General features: G+C 37.9%; 1 protein-coding gene across 1 annotated transcript in view; it reads right to left on the reverse strand.

The window, feature by feature from the left end:
- The window catches only part of LOC110221854 (phospholipid-transporting ATPase ABCA3-like), a 227,551-nt gene that overhangs the window by 145,043 nt on the left and 58,336 nt on the right, over positions 1-24,172 (reverse strand). The window contains 2 exon segments of the mRNA XM_078151701.1: positions 1,806-1,926; positions 11,486-11,602. Coding sequence (XP_078007827.1) covers positions 1,806-1,926; positions 11,486-11,602 — 238 coding nt within the window.

Raw genomic sequence — 24,172 nt, forward strand, 5'->3', positions numbered from 1 at the left:
TTTCTGAGTTTTTAAAAATTTGTTAAGCTAGTCCACCCCCATTTAGAGTCTCCTTTTGTGTTGCAGGGATCCATGAGAGAAATTTAAGGTACCTTATGTGTTGCAAGAATCCAAAGAAATTTTGAACTAGTATAATTTGGTTTCTCAAATGAAGGTGAGGAGGTAGCTTGCAGTCATCTTTCATATTTGTTGAGAGTTCTATTGAGATAGGACTTTCCCTGTAAGTGGGGAAGCTCTACTTTCTTTTTAATTGTTTTGGGTCAAGACAAACTTTTGCAAATACCAAGACAAGGGGGTAATGTACAATCTTTGAAATTGCATAACCATGTATATGAGAGACTATAATCCCAGGCCCATCAGCTAATTTAAGCCTGGGCTGTGGAAGATGGAAAAGTCTGTTATTTTTTGGCTTAGCTAAGAACTATCTCACATGGAGTTTGCTGAGACTCTAGTACAATGTACTGAAAAAAGAAGCTCTAAGGGTCAACGTTGAGTATCTCCAAGTTACTAGAGAACTATCCAAAATTGGGAATATGGACAAGACCACTGTGGCTGATTTGCCAGGGATGGCAAATATTTAAATGGTGAGAGAGTGTAATTTTGGGGAACTGATCAAGAAGTCCTTGGTGAATTTGTTTTCCCTCAGCCCAATTGATGAATTATAAAATGTAAGGGGAATTTTAAAAAAGAAAATAAAGTGTTAAGATCTTAAACAGTGCCCAGCACATAGATTTAATAAATGTTTGTTGACTGACTGACTGAACAAAGTATATAAAGAAATATTTATACTTCATTATCCCTTTATGAAATGCCAATTTCTTAAATGAACTTAAAGGGCAGCTAGTCAGTGAACAAGAGAGTTCACTATAAAAAAAGAACTCACGTTCTTGAGAAGGAATTACTCATTTCATGGGGAATAGGAGAATTCTCTCTCCATCTCATCCTCCACCCTCTCTCTCACATACACACATCAAATATGATGTCTTGAAGCTATTACCTAGGCAGAAGTCAACACACCTAGCAAGGAGCAAGCCCAGTGATTCGGGGCAGCAGAACTGAGGAGATAAATGAGTTGAGGAACATTTAGCAGCAGATGAGAAACTTGATATTGTATCCAGGACAAGCAGCATTATGACACAAGAAGAGAAAAACCTGGAGCCCTATGATACCAGAGGACTGAGGTATCTGGGCTATGTGTTTCCTGTGGGTGTCTTCAACTCCCAGAGACACCACGTGTTTTTAGGAGAATAGGTTCCAGATTTTATTGCTTATTTTTTTTCTCAGGAAGTTGTGGGATGCAGGCTTCGTAGCTACAGTTCTTGCAAAGAATTTCAGTGAATGACTTTGCTTTTGAGCTTAGTGTGTGTCATCTGCCTGACTATTCAAGCTTGGTGCATTTGTGGGAGCTTGTGAGATATGTTTTTGGGAATGAGAATCCACAGTGATTATACCTGGGTAATAGTCTTTCATGGAACCCAGTCTGTCATTATGAGTTGGAAGGAAGCTAAAAAGGGATGCCACATGGAAATATGACCCAAAAAGCACCGTACTATTAATTTTCAAAGGGTCCTGCAAAAAGATTTTTAAATTATTTTCCTCTAATTCCTCAAATAAATTAAAACAGTAACTCATGAGAATAAATAATTGACTCCGAATAATCCCTAAGAATCTCTGTTCTCCATGAGAACTTTTGAAAGTTGTAGGGTGGCAGTGATGCTCAATAGGAAGGCTTAAAAAAAAAACCCACTCCTGCTAAATCTGTGTGAAAAATTAAGCAATTCCCAGATAAAATTCCTTTAACTCACCTTTACTGAAGAACACACTAATCATAAAGCTGAAGGAGATGGTAGCTATGGCAAAACATAATAGAAAGAAAAACACCAAAGTTGGGTCACTTTTTGTGAGCACTGACACATTATAATCCACCTGTAAAATAATCATTGAAATAATTCAGTCACACAGATAAATGGCATTTCAGAAAGACAAGGAGAAGTGTAAAATAATCAAATATCCTTAAGCTAATTAAGGTATATAAATTCCTTTTCTAGGTGGCTAAAAAGAATTTTAAGTAAACCTCTTTATTAATGAATACGTAGGATGGTTTAAATAAATAGAAATCAATTAATTTGTGTTAAAAGAACTAAATAAATATAATTAAATGATAGTATTATACTAAATTTCATACTATTTCCTTTAAAATTATTTTGAACCATGACTTCATATGTGTAATGGTTTTATGGACAGGTGTGGGAGGGGGTAAAGGTAGGAAATTAGAGGCAAAAATAAAATAAAATTGAATTTTTAAAAAATAAACAAAAAATCTCTAATGTTCTCCTTTTGTTATAATCACTTGCACATGATTTAGCATTGAATTCCCAAGATTTTGAAACATCTTTAATTCTTCATCATGAAATCACATGAAACTACACTTATATCACACCAGATATTAAACATACCTTTGAGGAACAGCTTTCCTCAAAGCTTTTAAGCTTTTAATAGCATTAAAATCAAGTGAATTCCCAAGACACTGCAGCATGTTTACCTTCATCTCTTGGGTACATTTCTATATGTTCCTGACAGGTGGCTTGGTACAAGGCTGTAATGCAATATCCCACATCCATTTTGGAATTTCTGTAACCACAGAACAATTCTGCTTCCTAGCATATCAATGTATTTATTAAAGTTCATCACTTCCTTCAATGGAAGGCCTGTCAGGCCCATAAGAAGTAAAAAATATCATAAAAATTTCTGGGTAAATATTTTACAGCCTATAATGATGCCCAGATGTAACAGACTCACCAGAAAGTCTTTGACAACTATTTTGGCATATAGCTTTGAATGAAAAAGTGAGTCTGAATCAGTAAAAATTACCTTTTTCAAGATCAATAATCAGTTACTAAACACTTTTTTTAGCCTTCAGTACACTATTTATTATCTTAACCATGACAAGTATTTTTTCCTTCACAGAAATCGTAAGTAGCTGTTTTATTTAACTGACTTTTTCACTGTTCATTGATCTTCAAGAAGTTTATGCCATACTATAGAGGAATCAATGACAATTGCTCCAGTTATCTACTTGCTCTGAAGGTCTTTCTTTTCTGATGAACAGGCTGTTCTGCAACAATACCCTCTTGGTTCTTGGCATCATTTTTTTGTTTTCAACAGTAGAAATGTTTTACTTCACAACAACAGCCACTGGAATAGCTCTCAATAGTTTTTGAGGCTTGATGGAAAAATACTAGCAGCATGCTTCTAACACATCCTGGTACCATATTATGTATGATACTTTAGGTCAAGAGAGGGAGCTGGGAAAAACTCATGACATGAAGGAAGTGACATCCCTTAGAGGTATCTGTAGGAAATAAGAATACATGGTGTATGTCTCCCAAGCATTTTATATTGCCTACAGTTATTTTTTTTAATTTTTATTTATTTTATTTATTTATTTTTGGTGAGGCAACTAGGGTTAAGTGACTTGCCCAGAGTCACACAGCTAGTGAGTGTTATTGTCTGAGGTCAGATCTGAACTCAGGTCCTCCTGACTCCAGGGCTGGTGCTTTATCCACTGCACCACCTAGCTGCCCCCTACAGTTATTTTAAATGAAATTTCTCTTTCATCTCTTCCTGCTTGACTTTGTTGGTAACACATAGAAATGCTGATGATCTATGTAGGTTTATTTTATGTCCTGTGACTTTGCTAAAGTTGCCAATTACTTTATCTAGTTTTTTAGTTGATTCTCTAGGATTCTCCAAGTATAGCATCATATTATATGCAAAGAGTGATAGTTTTGTTTCCTCATTGCCTATTCTAATTCCTTCCACTTCTTTTTCTTCTCTTATTGCTATAGCTAGAATTTATAGTATAATATTGAATAACAGTGGTGATAACAGGCATCCTTGCTTCACCCCAATGTTAGTAAGATGGCTTCTAGATTATTCCCATTACAGATAATACTTGCTATTGGTTTTAGATAAATACTACTTATCATTTATTTTAAGGAAAGCTCCATTTATTCCTGTACTTTCTGGAGTTTTTAATAGGAATCTTTTTCTAAATCTATTATATGATTTCTGTTGGTTTTGTTATTGATATGGTCAATTATGCTGATACTTTTCCCAATATTGAATGAACCCTGTATGCCTGGTATAAATCTTACCTGCTCATAGCATATGATCTTTGTGATATATTGCTGTAATCTCTTTGCTAGTATTTTATTTAAATTTTTGCATCAATATTTATTAGGGAAATTGGTCTATAGTTTTCTTTCTCTGTTCTGCTTTTCCTGATTTAGGTATCAGCACCATATTTGTGTCATAAAAGGAATTAAGTAGGACTCTTTGCCCATTTTTCCAAATAGTTTATATAACATGAGAATTAATTGTTCTTAAAATGTTTGGTAGAAGTTATTTGTGAATCCATATGGTCCTGGGGATTTTTTCTTAAGGAGCTCATTGATGCCTTGTTCAATTTCTTTTTCTAAAATAGGTTATTTATCTCACATAATTCTTGTGAAGAAGTTGAAGAACTATGGATTAGCCAGCAATAAAATCATGCAGTTTCAGAACGGGTTGGATGAACTCAAAGAGCAATTGTTAATCCACTCTCCAGTGAAGTACCCCACGGTTCTGTTACTTAGTCCTGTGCTATTTAATATTTTTATCAATGACTTGGATAAAGGCATAGATGGCATATTTATCAAATTTGCACAAGTGGGGAGGGATAACCAACACAAAGGATCATCTCACAACATCTCGACAAGTTACAGCATCTAATAAGATTAAATTGAATAGAAATAAATATAAAGTCTTGCATCTGGGTAAAGAAAACAAAATTTACAAGTTTGAGATGAGAGAGGCATGGTTAGAAAGAAGCTGTTCTGAAAAAGATCTGGGCATCATAGTGAACTATAAGCTCAATATAAGTTAATAGCGTTATGTTAGCAGCCCAGTAAGCATAGCTAGCCCCACACCTTACTTCCTACACTCTGGAAAACGATTCATGTTCTCATATTATATATGCATGTGACACTCAGAACACTGGCCCTAGGACTGAGACAAGTCTCCAATTGATCTTAAAAGAGTTTTACATTTCACAGTACGGCTGGATGAAAAACCATGAGCAATATGCTTCTGACATAGCCTGACACTGTTTTATGCATGATACTTTAGGTAGAGGGAGGGAGCTAGGAAAAACTCATTAAGGAAGTGATTTATCTTATTCCTTAGAGGTATCTGCAGGAGATAAGGATGAACAGTATGTGTCTTTTAAAATTGAGGATTATGGAATCAGGCCTTCTAAGTGAATCTAGGAGTTGCTAGTTTAGGGAGATTATGAGATTTTTCACTGCCAAAATACCAAAAAAACAAAGCTACCAGTTTTTGTCACTGATGGATATACATAATTAAGGCAGGAATGTAGGCTAAGTGGATAAAGAACAACCAATTAATAGGTATTTATTTATCAAGTATATACTATGTACTGGGGATACAAAGATAAAATGAAACAATATCTGCCCTCAGAAAGATTGCATTCTATCAAGGGAAGTACTATGTAGACACACATAACATTGTTGGTTTTCTATACAAAGTAAATACAAGATAACTCCAAGCAGAAGTGAGTAGCCGCTGGTGGTATCCAGAAAGGCTTTATGGAGGAGTAGGTGGCACTTTAGTTAAGCTAACAAACCATCATAGTGAGGTGCCCAACAGAGAGTAAAAAAAAAACAAGGATGTTAAGTCAGAAAATAGCAAAGGCATGACAATCAGTAGGAAATACCAGCAGGTAGCAGCAAACACAATGAATGTGTGTGACACAACGACTAGTGTGAAGCATAGGTACAAGCTTAGAGAAGCAGGTATGATTACATCACCAGAATACATCAGTCTAGGAGATATGAGTGCCCTATATATGTGTGTGTGATCCCATGCATGACCTATATGCACATAAGACACTATTTCTTCCCACTGACAGTGTGCTTTTTCTAAGAAGAATCTGCCCAACATTTAGGAGAGAAATGTTTCATTTTTCTTTTTATGCTATTTCATTACTGTTTCTGCTTTAAACTAATTGTGTACTATGAATAAAAAAAAAATAAATACACCAGTGGGGATTTGCATGCTATCATAATTGGTAGATGCGTATGCACAGAACACGTTGAACCTGTGATAGCTATTCTGGAGACCCCATATGCTACACTAGTCTTGTCTAGCTTACTTCACCTAACATTTCCATTACTGGCAGTATACTAGTGGTAACATAAGTGGGAAAAAGATGTATCCACATCCAGAGAAAGAACTATGGAGTCTGAATGCAGAGCAAAGCATACTATTTTCTCTTTTTTTTTCTTTGTCATGGTTTTCCTCTTTTGTTCTGATTCTTCTTTCACAACATGACTAATATGGAAATATGTGTAATATTATTGTACACGTATAGCTTATATCAGATAGCAGCCTGTCTTGGGGATAAGGGAGTGAAAGACGAGAGGGGGAAAATTTAGAACTCAAAAAGTGAATGTTGAAAACTAAAAATAAATAAATTACTTGGAAAAAAAGAAATATAATGTCTGAGTTTTTCTCTCCGTGACATTCAGATAGTCCAATGATTCTTAAAATTTTTTCTCCTTGATCTGTTTTCCAGGTCAGTCATTTTTGCTATGAGATAACACATTTTCTTCTATATTTTTGATATTTTGACTTTGTTTTAATATATCTTGTTTCCTCATAAAGTCAGTAGATTCTATTTGGTCCATTCTAATTTGCAGGGAATTTGTTACTCGAGCAAATTGTTACCTTTTGTGCCAGGCTGTTAATTCCCTTTCCAATTCTTTCTTCCATAGTACTCTTCCATTTATAATTTTTATCTCAAACACCCTCATTTCATTTGTAAAAACATTTTAACTCTTTAAAACTCTTGTTTCATCTAATCCAGGAACTGAAGTTGAATTTCTACCCAAGCTGTGTTTTTCTCTGACATTTTGCTTGTAGATGTTTTAGAGCCATTCTCTTCTTCTGGTTTCATATCTAGAACATCCCTGCTATGATAATATCTTATTATTGTGGGGTTCTTTTTTGTTTGCTCATTCTTCCAGCCTTCTTCCTGACTTTGGACTTGATATTAGGGCTGGGTTCTGAAGAACTTGTAGAGGGAAGGTTTGGGCTGGTCCTGTTGCTGTTTTCTTGAAGAACTGAAGGTTGTGTTTTTCCGTGATCTCAAGGACAGGCTGGGATCTGTAAGCTTTCAGTACTCTGAAAAGGGTCTGGTCTAAAATAAAGTCTGACTGCTGACTTCCCGGTCTGAGCTCTGAAAAGTTCCTGACCACAGCTTAGACAGAGTTCTGCTATACTCTGCCTCTATCAATCCAGCTGAAAAGCTCTATCAGTTCAAAGTGACAGAACTGTAGGCTTCCCTTTGGTCTGGGTTTCCTACATTGGTTATTTTTCTGGGCTAACCTAGAGATTAGAAATGAGACTTTGCTCTGAGTTTGGGGTCTGAGACACACCACTACTTTTCTTATGGATGTTTTGGAGTCATTCTCTTCTTTTGTGTTTGTGACTTGAGTATCCTTGCCACTCAATAACTTTATATGGTGGGATTCTTTTTTCCCTCAGTCTTCCAGCTTTTCTCCTGACTTCAGACTTGAAGTTAGGGGTAAGCTTTGAGGCACCTCTGGAAGCAAAGTCTAGGTTAGTCCTGTGCTGTTTTCTTGGAATATTGAGTGTTGTGTTGTTTCAGGATCTCAGGGCTAGGGACCTGCAAGCTTTCATTGCTCCCAAAGTGGTCTGATCCAGGGCAAAATCTGATTGCTATTCCCCTGGTGTAAGATATGCAAATTTCTGACCTGGGTTAGGGTCAGAACAAGAGCAGAATGCTATTGGACTCAACTACTCTCAGTCAGCTCGGAAGCTTTGCTGGTTCAGAGTGGCAGAACCGTAGATTCCCTTTGGTCTGGGATTCCTGCTCTGGTTATTCCTCTGAAGGCTGAGCTAGGTACTGGAAATGAAACTCTTCTTAGTAGCTGGAGTCTTTGCCAGACCAATGCTTCTTCTGGTTTCTTAACTTCCTCCCTTCTTAGTACATCACCCAGGAATACCAAACCCATGCATAAATCCCCTTCTCAGTCTTCCCTAGATTTGTGACTTGGAACTAGGTAATGGGCAACAGAACTGCCAATTTGTACTTTTCCCTGTTGTAGTGTCCCAGTATGGTTCTGGTGGTGCCCTGGAATGAGTCTGAAGCCTCCTCTTCCCTTGGGCACTGGAACACTCCATAAAAAGGACTCCTGGCCTGACCCCATCCTCAGTGTCTTTAGGCCTCTCTGTCTGTCTCTCTATGCTGAGCTAGACTAGACAAATGACTCATTGTAACTTTTTCTAGACTTTCCCATCAGGATTCAGTCTTGTGCATTTTCTAGATCTCTTTGGATGAGTTTCTTGGAGGGGGGGCTCAGTGCATTGTTTCCTACTACTGTACAATCTTGGCTCTGCCTCCTTATGTAGTTTCTAAAGGAAAATCAACTCTGGAGTAAGAGTACCTGTGTTCTCACAGGTCCTACTTCTAGCTCTATCTGTACAAGTCATTTAACCTCCTTGAGACTCATCTTCCTCATCTATAAAAGAATAAGACATAATGGCCTTTGAGGTCCCTTACAGCTCTAAATCAATTGATGACCTTATAATCCTTGCACGCTTCTCTTAATGTTATCTTAAAGATAATTTTTACTACTGCCTTACACATAATGATATGCACTATTGTCTATCCCAAATGAATGTTTAGCTGCTTGAGAGTAAGTATTGTTCCATTATTTATATTTATATCCTAGGATCATTTTTCAAAATATTTAATGTAGTTATTTTGAGTACAATTGGTATGAAGCTGTGATTAGCTTAGCATAGTTCCTGGCACAAAGCAGGTGCACAATAAATGCTTGTTGATTGACTACAAAAGTAAAGCATCTGCAAGTTGTTTTGCTAGAAACAATCTGATCCCAGACATCTGTCTTCTCTTTCCTTCCCAATCCAGACCGAAATCACTGGATCTTGTTTTCATCATATACCCCGTCTTTTTTTTTTTTCTTTACTCACCTATCAGTAACTGTGACTTCTTTTGCTTTAACCCCCTTGGACTAAGTGACTTCTCATGCACCTCTCTAATTCAGCCCAGTACACCGGCTTGTTTTATTCTCCTCTTAGATACATTTTTTACCTCCTTTATAAAAGTGGTTCTTATGCTCTGTCCTGATTTCCTAAATTCTTTATTTCACTGGCCTTTACCTGTGACACCCTGATTTGAAGATATGTTAGTTCATGCCCCAAAAGCTATTAAACTGTTTATGCCTTTTAACCCAGCAATACCATTAACTAAATCTATACCCAAAAGAAAGATTCAAAAAAGAGAAAAAGGATACATATATGAAAAAATATATGTGAATTGAAGTTATTTTTGTGGTGGTAAAGAAATTGAAACTGAAGAAGTGCCCATCCATTGAAGAATGACTGAACAAGTTATGGCATATGAATATGATAGAATATTATTGTGAAGTAAGAAATGATGAGAAGGATGGCTATGGAGAAACCCAGGAAGACTTGTATGAACTGATACATAGTGAAGTGAGCAGAACAAGGAGAACAATTTATGTAACAACAATATCATAAGGGCAAACAACTTTGAAAGACTTGGGAACTCTGAACACCACGATGACCAAACACATTTCCAGTGGACTCCTGATGGAACATGTTACCCACCACCAAGAGAGATGATTAACTCAGACTGCAGATTGGGACATATTTTTCTGGATGTAGCCAATACATGAATGGCACTGACTTGACTGTACATACATATGTATGTATAGTTTGCTTGATTAGACATATTTGTATTTTGTTTTTCTTGCTTTCCCCATGGGGAGGACAGAGTAAGGAGGTAGGAGGGAGAGAAGAAGTATCTTCAATTGAAAATAAAATAAAACTTAATTTTTAAAAGAAAGCTATAATTAGTTGTTTGCTCTATTTTCCCTCTGTTTCTCTAAGGTTTATTTTTAACATACAAGTCCAGAGTTTATCTCTACTTGCTCCTTCAATGATGCTTAAATGAGATAGATCTCCTAAGAGACTGAGTATTTGCTGCTCTTAAATATATAAACACTTATCTATCATGCCTAGCCCATTGAAACTATTCAAATTCTTTACTTTTATGAAATGTATTTTCTCCTTTGGGTTTCCATTTCAAAGACTGAGTTAAATTTAGTTTTCTCAAAATTACCATAGGATTAGAGCCAGAAGAGAACATAAAAGACATTTGGTCCTCACTTCTCATTTTACAGACAAGGAAACTGAGACATTGAGAGGTGAAAGCAACTCTCCAAAGGTCACAGAAGGAATAAGTGGCAAAACTATTATTTAAACCTAGGTCTTCTGAATCCAAAACTGGTGCTCTTTTCAGCTTCTTATAAATAATTAATTCTTTAAAAAAATCCTATTCTCATCCACCACTACCCTCTCCTCCTTAGATTTACGACTGTCGTCTTAGAATAATTATCTTTATATGCAAAATGTGTTTCTTTGCTTTTCATTATATCATATTCCAGTCTTTAATTCCACAAATCATTTAAAGTCTCATTGCTAATGAGAAGTCTTAAATGATTTGAGTATGAAATTGCTGAGTACATGAGTTCTCTTTGACTTGCAAGATTTTCTCTTTAACTTGGCAGCACTGGAGCTTGGTAATTACATTTCTAGGTTCTTGATGACTACATTTCGGGGTTCCCTTTTGCTACCATCCTGTGAATTCCACTGATTTATACTTTGTCCTCTAGTTCTAATACTTGTATAATTCTCTTGTATGGTAACATGAAATATTGCAGTAAGTTTTTGTTTCATCATTTCTCTGCGAAGCTAATGATTATTATATATTTTCTTACTGAACTCTGTTGCTAGATCAATTTCCATACATGTATGTCTATATATATATACACATATATACTCTTAACGTTTTAGCATTATTAAATATATATTTTATATGCTCATATATTAACATTTTAGTATTAGTAAAGTAATCACTCTCTATGACCTATAATTCTATAAGAAGAAAAGTAAATGTATATCAGAAGGAAAAATGCTCTATTTCATTAGCCTAATAACTTAAATGAGAGACAACTTGTTGTGCTAGTAAAAGCACATGACAAGTCAAAAAAGAAGGCATAGATAGGAATTCCAACTCCATTCCCAATCCATAGGTTGAAATTCATCATGCCAATTTCACTATCTGTAATAATACCTGTACTACATATCTCAAAAAGTTGTTGAATCAAATGACAGAATTACATAAAATGCTTCATAAACCTTAAATTTACTTTTGTAATTATTAAGTTATTGCTTCCTAAGAGATTTAGCAATTACCATAGATCAGTCTCAGGGTTCCTATACTATGGTCTATACATCAAGCTTTTCTCAAAGGGGTATTCTAATATACTAGAGAAAACAAGACACTTGCCTTCAGAGAGAAGAGTAAGATCATAAGTGAGATAACAATAATGAAGAAAGATATGTACATGAAGAACCATGCACTCCAATGCAGCCAATTGCTAAGTCCCATGATGCGCATATACTCCTGTTGGGGAACAAAGAAGAAAATAAACATTACATGATCCTACATTCACCTGCTGCTGTCCTGGTGCAGCAAAAATTAACAAAAATCCAGGAAGTTAGGAATGAGATTACTTTGCTCCTTCTTTTCTACTTTGATTAATGGGAGGGCCAGGGAGGAGTTAAACAAGATGGAGAAGAAACAACTACTGATATATGCTTTAGAACACACGTAGGTCTAGGAGTATATTTAGAGGAAGAAGAAGTGGAATAAGAATCTATATTATCTGTATGACATTTGTACACTATGAATATGTATTATATTGAAAAGGTGAACAAGGTGCAACAAAAAGGTAAGATGTGAGAAGATAGCTTGTGATAAGAGAAATTATGAAACACGAAGTGTTTGAAAGATAGATTCATTTAAAAAGTCTTCTCAGATAAATGCTGAGTACATCTATTTACATTCAGTCCCAAATCTAATATTCTTTATTCTATAGTATAATGCTTGTACATTCCTGAGAAATAAACAATTATGGGTACAAAATGCAAGTTGGTCTTCTTTATAAAGAAAAAGCTGTTAAGGGTGAAGGAATACTGAGCTTCTCAGAATAAACGAAGTGTTTCTTAAAAGAGTAGAAGAAATGCTTCAGAAGATGAGCTGTAGTATCCATGCGGACAACAGATACCACATTAGTAGCCAAAGGACTTTGGTTTAAAACCTGCCTCCAATACTTACTACCTGTGTAAGCTTGAGCAAGTGATTTAACTGGCCTGAAACTCATGTTCTCCAACTATATATGAGAATTAGACTCGATGTCCTTTGAGGTCTCTTGCATCCCTGAATCTATCTCTCTGGCTCTGGCTCTCGCTCTCTCTCTCTGTGTCTCTGTCTCTGTTCTTGCACTGCTCTCCCATAAGCATAGCATCTCCTAATCAGATCATGTAACTAGGTTCAATGGGCATGCACCTTTCCACAGCTCAGTTCCTATCTGCTAATTCTTCTCCTTCCAAGGCTTTCTTCTTTGATGCCATAAGAATCACCAGCCTCTCAGAAAAGGATTATGAAATAGAAAGTTAGAACACTATATAATCTTCAGGAGATCATTAAAAAATTGCCTGGAAGAATTAGAACCAAAGAGCAAAATACACATAGCCAGATTCCACAGGACAACAGGAGAGAAGAGTCACATTTTAATTCACCCACCTAAGACAAAACTCCAAAGTTCACAAGCCAAAGAGAAAATAATGAAAGGAAGAGATGGATTGATATGCATGAAAACATAAAATACCCAGATTAACAAAATAGGAACTAGAACATCTAAACACCCTGATCCCAGGAAGAAAAAGCAAGTGAGGAATAAATACACTCCAAAAGGAAAACTCTGAAGGAGGGGGCCCCTGGACAAACCTCAGAAAGAAAATGGACCAATGGAAAGGGGACCACAACAGCATGATGCACAAACACTATCAGGAGACAAGCAGAAAACGAGAACTAAATTCTGTTTTGTTTTGTTTTGTTTTTAAAAAAAAGGCAGATTGGGTTAATTCATAAGGAGAATGTAGCTTTGATGGTACAAGATGAGCACTCATAAAAAAGATGGGGAGAGGGAAAGGAGTCACTTGAGACCCCTGAAACAGTAAGCATGACTTCATCAATTCCTTATGGGTCCATTTCACCTGAATTTAGAGGACTCTATAGAAAGTTAACAGTGAAGAAGAGGAGTGTACTTCTTTCCTGGACAGTACAGCATAAGTGACCATCATATTCCAGTCATAACATGGGGCATTTGAGAATCAGACATCTATAGTCCCTGAAAAAGCTTGTACATAGAACAATGAGTGACTACCATGTCTAGGTTATATCAATGTAGGCTTGAAATTTTCCAAGGAAATTTTTGGCATAAATAGGATGGTGAACACCATGGTGCTGGTATATTTAGACTCATCATCTATCAATGGAATATCAGCAATAAATGGAACCAATTTCAATTTGTTCAAGATATTGCTAATAAGCCAGGAACCAACACTTTGACTATACATGTAGCCTGTGCAGAAGTCTACAAGAGTATAGAGGCAATGGTGACAGTGAACATTACAAGAGCAAATGCTCTTCAAATGCAAAAGTGGACCCTGGGAAGACGGAAAAGATCAGTTATGGCAGAAGTTCAGCAAAAGGACAGGCATGTTCTCACTACATTGGTTGGACTTGTCCGAGGAACAACACAAAGGATCAAGCTAACTCCCAATTATTCTAGGAAAATCTAGGAAGATGTCTTTATCTGTGATGAATGACCTCTGAAACCATCTGAGATCTATTGATCAAAAGCATCAACACTAAGTCCCAAAGTCCATATACATCATATGTATTCTGGGTCAGAAGTAAAATAGAAAAATACATGAGTGAAGACTATAAGTCTTTGAACAAAAGAATTAAAGTGTACCAAGATACCATGCCAAGAATTCAAGATACCTTGGACACTGTTAGACTGCTAGTAATCCTCAGCAATGGAATTATACAATCATTACTACCATATTTCTATGGTAGAGAAAGATAAGATTGTTTTCATCTTCCTAAATGGATTTAACTAGTTTGAGCATATAGTCCAAGACGATCAGGGGCTCCTGCCTCTTTCAAAATACTGATGAAGAAAGAAGATGGAAACATGAACTGGCATACCTTGATGACTTCATTGTATTTGAGAAGACCATGGAAGAACATGAGGAGAGACTGATGAATGTTCTGGATTAACAAGAGGAAATTACAGGAGTTTTCATTTGACAACTGCAAGGTTTGTAGAGACTCTCTCAAACATGTAGGTAACTGAGTTAACAAGGTGTGAGCACTGATCCAGAGAAGATGCAGGTGATCCTGACTTAGCCAAATCCACTGAAGTCTCAAGATTTAAGGATTTTTCCAGAATTCAACAGTTATTGTCACAAATGTTAAGACCTATGTTTCTATAACTAAACCACTGAATTACCTCACTTGTGCTTACATAATTGAAAAGAACTAGAAGTAGAAAGGCAAATCAGGTCAATTTGTCTTAAAATTCTCACAGCCACCCAAAAATCAATAGAGAGAAGTAAATAAGCTTTCTAAAATTTGATCAACTGCTTTGAACATGCATCACAGTTGGCTTCTATAGATCCAAGTAAGCCTTATGTCCTGAATCAAGATGCCAGACTTAAAGTGCATAGTATGAGTCCTATTCCAAAAGAGGGATGATCACCAGAAATCCACTGCATTTGCCAGCCAAGGACAAAATGACAGTGAGACCTTTACCCAATACACAAGTTCACTAGCTTTGGAGTGGGATGTTATTAAGAAGTTTAAAGACTGTATGATGTAGAGTTCCAAATTCAGACTGTCAACAATCCTTTGATTCATACTTTGACAAGTGCAAGTTACATGCTGCTTGCCAGTAATGAGTAAGCAAAAGTAGACAAATGTACATTTAGCACCTAGCAACAGCCAAAGAAGACTAGGATGTAGAAGCTTTGTCCTGAAAGCCAAAAGACACAGACGCTAAGGTGAAACTTAACAAAGGAATGAAGCTACTACATGTGACACACGGGTACAGTATGTACATATATATGGGAAGCTGGGCAATAAGCAACTGGTAATACAGTTGAAAAGTTTGAGATTTCCATCTGACTACATGATAGCAGTGTACATCATGCTAAAGGATTTAAGTGCCAGTATCTTGAAGATACATCCCTGATAAGACAATGGCACAAGATGAAGCTATGCAATGGAATACTGTACCAGACCATGAATAATCTCATACAAAGTACCATAATGAAACATATATGTGTATGTTGTATGTACATATGTGTGTATACATATGACTGCTCATATATATGAAACATAGATGTGACTCAGAGTACAGAATAAGATACATATAAACATTCATATGTGTATCTATACACATGTACATATGTGAGTGTACACACACACATACACATATGTGTGTATCTCTTTTTGCACTATGAGTCCTTCACTACTCCATCAAGAGGTAGGCAGTATGTTTCATTATGAAATCTCTGGATTCATAGCTGGTCATTATACTGATCAGAGCTCCTAAGTCTTTCAAAGTTGCCTTTAAAATATTTTTGTCATCATATACATTGTTCTCCTGGTTCTGCTCACTTCACTTTGCATCAGTTCATATAAGTTTTCTCAGGTTTCTCTGAAACCTTTCTCTTCATCATTTCTTAGAGTGCAATAGTATTCCATTGTACTTATATGCCATAACTTGTTCAGCCAATCCTCAGTACGCCCAGATGGGGACTACCTCAGATTCCAGTTCTTCGTCAGTTCAAGAAGAACTATAAGCAATTTTGCATATCTGTAGAATCTGTTTTGCCTAGCAAAAATCCCACCCTTAATTTTGCTGTTGTTCAGTTATTCAGTAGTGTCTGACTCTTTATGAACCCATGCACTTGTCCATGGGAGTGGTTTGCCATTTCTTTCTCCAGTGTGTACCCATTTTTACAGATGAGGAATGGAGGCAAATAGGGGTTAAGTGACTTTGTCCAGGGTTGCACAGATAGTGTCTGAGGCTGGATTTGAACTCAGATCTTCCTGACTCTGCCAGGCTTGATGCTCTATCCACTGAAGCACTTAGCTCCCCCTTAATCCACCCTCCCTCTAATTCTCACTTCTGTCTTTTCCTTATTTCCCTGTAGAGTGAAATATACTCTGTACCCACTCTGTGCACTCTTCCCTCTTTTGACCAGTTCACATAAGAGTGAGGTTCAAGTGGTAGCATTGGAGTGTTGGTATATACAAAAAAGGAGGAAGGAATGGTAACAGCTCCACCCGCTCCTTCCTCCTTTTTTGTATATACCAACACCCCAATTACATGAGATAATTTTCACTAGCTTCTGCTTCCCTTCCCTCCCTCCCCAATATATTACTCTTCCTCTCCCTTTCCATTCTTCTTTTAAGATCATCAAGCCATAACAGAATCATTCCCAGGCCCTCTATCTTATTAGACTTCTTCTATAACCCCTGATGATAATGGAGTTCAAAAGAGATATATGTATCATCTCCCCATATTAGAATATAAAGTTTTTTCTTGTTTAGTCCCATATTTTACTACCTGAATATTTAACTCCTCTTAACTCCTGTGCTTGAACTTCAAAGTTTCTACACAGCTCTGGTCTTTTCATCAGAATTGCTTTGAAGGCCTCCTACATTTCATTAAAGGTCCATTTTTTCCCCCTGTAGGATCATATTCATTTTATTGGGTAAGCTCTTCTTGTCTGTAAGCCTATATTCCTTGCCTTCTGGAATATTATATTCCAAGCTCTCCTCCCTTTTATTCAATTATCATCTCTATGCTGATGGTTCTTAAATCTACTTATCCAGGCCTGACATCTCTGCTGACTTCCAGTTTCTCATTTCCAATCACCTTTTTGACATCTCAAACTGGATGTCTTGCAAACATCTTAAATTAAACATGTCAAAAGCTGAACTCATTATCTTTCAACCAAAACTTTCCCCTCTTCTTAGTTTCCCTATTATTGTTGAGGTACCACTATCCTACCTAGGTGTCATCCTTAACTCCTCACTCTCTTGTCACCATACACCCCATGTGCAATCTGTTGCCAAGGTTTATGGATTTTACCTTCGAAACATCTCTCACATAGGCCCCATTCTCTCTTCTGACACTGCCATCAACCTGTTGGAAATCTTCATCACCTCATGCCTGGACTATTCCAATAGCCTGCTAATTGGTCCACCTGCCACAAGTGTTTCTTTACTCCAGTCCATCCTCCATTCAACTGTCAAATGATCCTCCTAAAGTAAATATCTGGCTATGTCACTCTCTTACTCAATACACTCCAATGACTCCCTGTTACCTCCAGTATCAAATATAAAATCGTCTGGCATTCAAAGCCCTTCACAAATTATCTCCTGCCACTTTCTAGTCATCTTACATCTTACATGCTTCTACATATACTGTGATCAAATGACACTGGCCTCCTTGTTATTTCTCAAATAAGGTACTCCAACTACAAATTCCAGGCATTTTCACTGGCTCTTCCCCATGCCTGGCCATGTGGTTCTCATCTCTGCCTCTTGGCTTCCCTGGCTTCCTTCAAAATTGAGTTAAAATCTCATCTTCAACAAGAGGCCTTTCCCAGTCCTCCTGAAGGAATGCCTTCTCTCTGTTAACTATTATCAATTCATTTATATATAGCTTGTTTGTACAAGTTTATTTGTATGTTGCCTCATTCATTAGATTACGAGCTCCTTGAAAGCAAGGTCTATGTGCTTTTCTCTGTATTCCCAACACTTAACACAGTACCTTGCAAACAGTAGGTACTTAATAAATGTTTATTGACTGACTTTGTGGTCCTGGCTGGTAAACTGGATATGATTCTGACTGTGGTTCCTCAGTACTTGAATTCTGATTGCTTGCTGTATTTTTTTTTTTTGGACCTGGAAGCTCTGAATTTTGGGCTTATGTTTCTAGAAGTTTTCCTCCCAGGGTTGCTTTAAGAAGGTAAGCCTATATCCTTTGCCTTCTGGAATATCATATTCCAAGATTACTGCTTCTGTAAAGCAGTGGCTATTAAATCGTGTGTGTTTCCTCAGTACTCCTTTCTTTCCATTTTGTCCTACAGTTATAATTTATGGGCAGTTCTCTTTTATAATTTTTTGAAATGCGATGTCTTTCAAGTGGTCTAATGATTCTTAACTTATCTCTCCTCAATCTGTTTGCCAAGAGAGTTATTTTTGTGACGAAAAACTTTACTCCAAAAGCACTATATAAATGTTAGCTAGAAGTAGTATTAGTTATAGTCATTGCAGTCTAAAACAGGCATACCCATCCTTACAAATGGATAAGTATATACTGCTGTGATATGTGTATGTATGTAACATGTCTTACCTGCATTTTAGACCTACAGTTACTAAAGTGGCCTATCAAGCAATATTTTACACTGTGCTAAATCTATTGCATTTATTATTGGCATGAATAACACCCTAAGATGATTATTTTGTGACCTGGATTAATCACTTTTTCCATACTAAGTGTCGACATCATTTTACACTATGATATATAATTACAGATGTCAAGGGTACTACAGTTAATGTTTCAAGGGACTACAAAATTTCCTACCATAAGGAGGAATGTAACAAGATACTGGAAGCCAACTATCCATTGCTGGACACAAATTCCTCAGTGTTCATCTACTTGATCCCTAGGGAGTCAGGGAGACTCTGAATGAAAGGTTAGCCTCTACTGCATCCAAAGAGAGGCAGGAGGAAAAGTGGAGCAAGACTTGAAAGCAGAACTAGAGTGGGACAATATGCAGTCAGGCAAGCACACCAGGTTTCCAGGGAGAAGTGTGGAGCCATGGCTCCTCCTTCAGTGTCAGTTAAAGATAGAGAGATAAGGTTCAAGCAGTCTAAGGATTTTCAATGTAGGTCTGTGACAAGAGATAAAAGCTAGTCTTTCTGATATAGTCACCTTAAAATCTCTTCTGTTCATAAATGTGAAAGGAAAACCATTCCCAGAGAGACAGAGCCAAAGGTGTTTGTTTGGTGACTAGAAAGAAAGTCAAGCACAAAGTGGGAAGTTAGGAAAGAGAAGTGCTGCCCATACAAGGGTAAGTTTTAAGAAAGAGTAATTATCCCCTTTTTCAGCAGTCTAACCTCTCCTACGATACACTTATAGAAAATCAACTCAGGGGTGGGGAGTGGGAAGGGAGATCAATTAAATACCTCAGTTATGCGGCCTTTTGACTGAATCCACATTTCACAGAATAAATCCCCTTAATAAAAGGATTTGTTCGGTAAAACTTGGACTCAGTCAAAAGGCCGCACCCAAGGACCTAGAGGGCCACATGTGGCCTTGAGGCCATAGGTTCCCCACCCCTGGCAGATAATTGCCTGGGTACTATGAGACAAAGTGACTTGCTGAGGGTCACATAGTCCACATTTGTCCTGATTCTATGGTTAGCTCTGCATCTGTTATCCCATACTGCCTCTCTCATTGCTTATATTTTAGACCCCTAACACCCAGCACAGTACTTAAAACAAGTTAAACACCTAAGAATTGTTTTTGAATTGTCCAGGGCCAATGAATAGGCTAGGTTCATTTCTATAACAAGAGTCAGGAAGAAAATAATTACCTGTAAACTTAGAGATACGATCAGGAGAACTTTTTTACAATGCCAATTTTAAATAGATTTTGTTCTACAGGACAAGAATTGCATTTCCATGGGGGCAGCTAGGTGGCGCAGTGAATAGAGCACTGGCCCTAGATTCAGGAGGACCTGAGTTCAAATCTGGCCTCAGACACATAATACTTACTAGCTGTGTGACCCTGGGCAAGTCATTTAACCCCATTGCCTAGCCAAAAAAAAAAAAAAAGAATTGCATTTCCACTTGTTTACAGTACTGATAAAGTGCAATGTTCTTCACTTCTCTTCCCCTGAACACATTCAAGTATTCAGAATGCTCAGATTAACACAGAAACTTAAATGTTACTTTTAAGCCACTACTGCCTTGGCTACAAATTTAAGTCCTTCAATATTTGGAAAGCTGTGTAGAATGCTCTTTCTTCTGGTGTGTTTAGTCGACTTCTTCAATGGTGGGTCCAGAAGAAGCATCTCTGGATGGGGCTGCTCCACCCCCTGGGAACTCACCCTCCTGGGTGCCCTGCACTCTGGTACAGTTTAGTAATGTTGGGGTTGCAGACCTTCTCCAATTCTTTCTGCTGATGCTGAAATTCTTCCTTCTGGTTCTTATCTAGCTAATTAATAATTTCATTACATTTGTCAAGGATCTTCTGTTTGTCTTCATCACCAATTTTGCCTTGTAGTTTTTCATCCTCTACAGTAGCCTTCATGTTAAAAGCATAAGATTCAAGAGAATTCTTGGAACACACCTTGTGTCGCTGCTTCTCATCCTCAGCCTTGTATTTCTTAACCTCCTGGACCATACACTCAATGTCTTCTTTGCTCAGATGACCTTTGACATTGGTGATGGTGATCTTGTTCTCCTTGCCTGTGCTCTTATCCATACCAGAAACGTCGATGATGCCATTTGCATCAGTGTCAAATGTTACTTCAATCTGAGGCACACCCCGGGATGCTGGGGGGATTCCTGTGAGCTCAAACTTGTCAAGCAGGTTGTTATCCATTGCCATTGCTCTCTCACCTACATAAACCTGAATAAGCGCACCAAGTTGGTTGTCTGAATAGGTGGTAGAGATCTGTGTCTGCTTGGCGGGGACGGTGGTACTACGTTTGATCAGAACTGTCATAACTCCACCAGCGGTTTCAATTCCAAGAGAAAGAGGAATGACATCCAACAGCAATAAGTCCTGCACATTCTCAGATTTATCTCCAGACAAAATGGCAGCCTGGACAGCTGCACCAGAGGCAACAGATTCATCAGAATTGATACTCTTGTTGAGCTCCTCGCCATTGAAGAAGTCTTACAGAAGCTTCTGGATTTGGGGGATGCAAGTGGAACCACCCACCAGGACAATGTCATGAGTCTGTGATTTATCTAGCTTGGCATCTATTAAGGCCTTTTCCACAGGGTCCAGTGTACTGATCCAGAGATCAGCATTCAGTTCTTCAAAACAGGCTTGGGTGATTGATGTATAGAAGTGGATGCCTTCATAGAGGGAGTCAATCTCAATACTGGCCTGGGTACTAGAAGAGAGGGTACACTTTGCACGTTCACAAGCCGTATGCAGATGGTGAACAGCCCTCTTGGTCTCACTGATGTCCTTCTTGTTCTTTCACTTGAACTTGGCAATAAAACGGTTGAACATGTGGTTATCAAATCTTCCTTGTGTGGGTGGACTTGACCTCAAAGATGCCATCTTCAATGGTAAGAATAGAGACACCGAAAGTACTACCTCCAAGGTCACAGATCAGCACATTTCTCTCGGCACCAACCTTTTTGTCCAAGCCATAAGCAAATAGCAGCAGCAGTTTGCTCACTGATGATTAAGAGCACACTGAGACCAGCAATGGTTCCTAGCATCTCTGGTGGCCTGACCCTGGGAATTGCTGAGATAGGCTGGTACTGTGACCACAGCATTTGTGACTGTACAACTGCATCATCAAGTCTGCAACCAATGTTTGGTATCAAAAACTGTGTTGGTGGGGTTCACTGCAACTTGATTTTTTGCAGCATTACTGAATAAACGTTCTGTGTTGGTGAAGGCAATGTAGCTTGGGGTGGTCCTTTTTCTTTGGTCGTTAGCAAAGATCTCCGCTTTTTCCTGTATGGAAGGCTTCCATACAGGAGTGGTGCCAAGATCAATGCCAACTGCAGGTCCCTTTGACATGGTTGCTGGGGACATGGGGGTTGTAGCTGACCGCTGTGGAGGAAGAAAGGCTGCTGCTAAGCTGAGTAGCAATCAGGAGAATTTTAAACTGAAAATGGACTAGGAAAGCTATTCAAATAAAAACCACTAAGCTGAAGAAAGTATTAAAAAATGACATAAGACAACTAATGGAAATATTCCATAAAAGTTCAAAAAAGGCATTATCCAGGAAAAGTTGTATTTGTTCTCATGGCCTCATATACAAATATGCAGAGTATGGATAAAAACAAAATGAGTCAGTTTATTTTAAAACGAGGAAAAAAATACAGTCTCATAGATATCGCTGATATTTGTTTGGATGTAGACAATGTCACCTTGAGTCATTTTTCTAGCCCCATGTCGACACAGAGGGACAGAAAGATCTGTGGACACTGGGGATGGGGCCTGGTCAGGAGCATACCACAGCATGTGCAGATCACTCCAATACTCAGGGAGAGGTTGCCCATCTGGGCAAGAGGAAGAAACTGTGAAAAATGATTTTTCTTAGTATTCATTATCTTGGAAACTCAGAGCTTCCCCATTCCCCTTTCTTTCAAAGTTCATTCTTTCTTCAGTAGGACATTAACACGTAATCTAAATGGATCTATTCTTGCTCATTATGTTGCCTAGACAGGTCTGGGAGAATGTTGATTCCTCCCTATTGTCAAGACAGGTGATATGGAAATTGATGTCTCTTTGACCAGGATTGAGTGACCTGGGTCACATACTGAAAGACTCTCATTTTAATATAGCCCACCTCCCAGAGTTGATTGTCATCTGTTGGAAACACCTACTCTTCAAAAGGCATGTAAGGCTGCACCCCAAAAATCCCAATTCAAGCCAGTTCTGAACTGGCCCCCTTAGGAGGGCCCAGTTTTGGACTGAACTCCCACGTTACGCATGTCAGGCCAGCTTGAGAGAAATTAAACCATGGACACATGCACTCTGATTTCGTTTGTCTCTTTCTTAGAGTAGACTCTGTCTTCAAATGGGGTTCGTGGGGTAATTGGAGTTCACAAACCAGATCTATAAGAGAACACCAAGACAAAAACTAGTGCCATCTGACAACTCTGTCACCCACTACCCAGTCCCAGGTAACAATACAAGGTAGACTGAGAATGGGACTTGTGTTTAGGGATGGCATTCTGGGTTAAGGACCCCTATAATATATACTAGAAGTTCAGAAACTAGCAGCAGCTGTGTGGCTTGGACCCCAGGAGCAGAATGGGGTCTCAGTTCCAACTTCTAGCCCAGTCTGAAGCCTGCAAAGAATGACTGGGGCAGGAATCCCAGAAAGGAAAACTGGCAGATCAGTCACTAAACTAGCAAAGCTTCCCAGCCAGTTAATAGGGACTGCATCTGGCAATAATCTACTCTTGCTTAGACCTAAACCCAGGAACCTATAAAGCTCAAACAGCCTGTTTGAAGTAGATGACTCAGTGGATACAGCACTGGGCCTGAAGTCAGAAAGACCTGAGTTCAAATGCAGCCTCCAACACTTATTAGTGGTGTGATCCTGGACAAGTCACTTAACTCGCTTGTCTCAGTTTCCTCATCCATAAAATAAAGGTAATAATAGCACCTATCTCCCAGGATCAAATAAGATGATATTTGTAAAGCACTTAGCACAGTGGCTAGCACACAGTAAGTGCTACAGAAATGCTATGCTGCTGTTGTTAAGCTATCCCTGAGATCCTGGAACAATACAACATTCAATTTCCCAAGATAGCTACAACAGAATCAGCCCATACCTTCCTTCCAGAAGTACCCAGGGCCTGGCTCTCACATTCAATTCACTAAATATTTTTCAAGCACCAACTGTTTGCCAGGTACTGTGCTAAGTCCTGGGGATACAAATAAGCAAATGAAAGACAGTCCCTGCCCCTGAGGAGCTCACAATCTAATAATCAATCAATCTAACACTAAGTCTTTAGTCAGGAAGTAGGCTGGAATACCAAGCAAACAAAAGAATCCCATTTTTAAAAAAAATAACAAAAAGCTATTATGGTGACAGGAATACCTAAGGCACAAACCCAACAGAACAGAATGACTCTAAAACATTGATAAGCAAAGCCTCAAAGAAAATTAAGGCCTGAAGACAACAAGTTCAACTAGAATTCCTGGAGGAGATAAACATGTATTAAAAACTGTTATTATAAGTGAAATGTGAACAAAAAAATAATTGGGAAAGAAATAAGAGCTATGGAAGAAAGAATTGGAAAGGAAATTAACAGTTTGACATAAGAGGT

Source organism: Phascolarctos cinereus, unplaced genomic scaffold (assembly GCF_003287225.1).
Source record: "Phascolarctos cinereus isolate Bilbo 61053 unplaced genomic scaffold, phaCin_HiC Scaffold_4;HRSCAF=312, whole genome shotgun sequence".
Lineage (NCBI taxonomy): Eukaryota > Metazoa > Chordata > Mammalia > Diprotodontia > Phascolarctidae > Phascolarctos > Phascolarctos cinereus.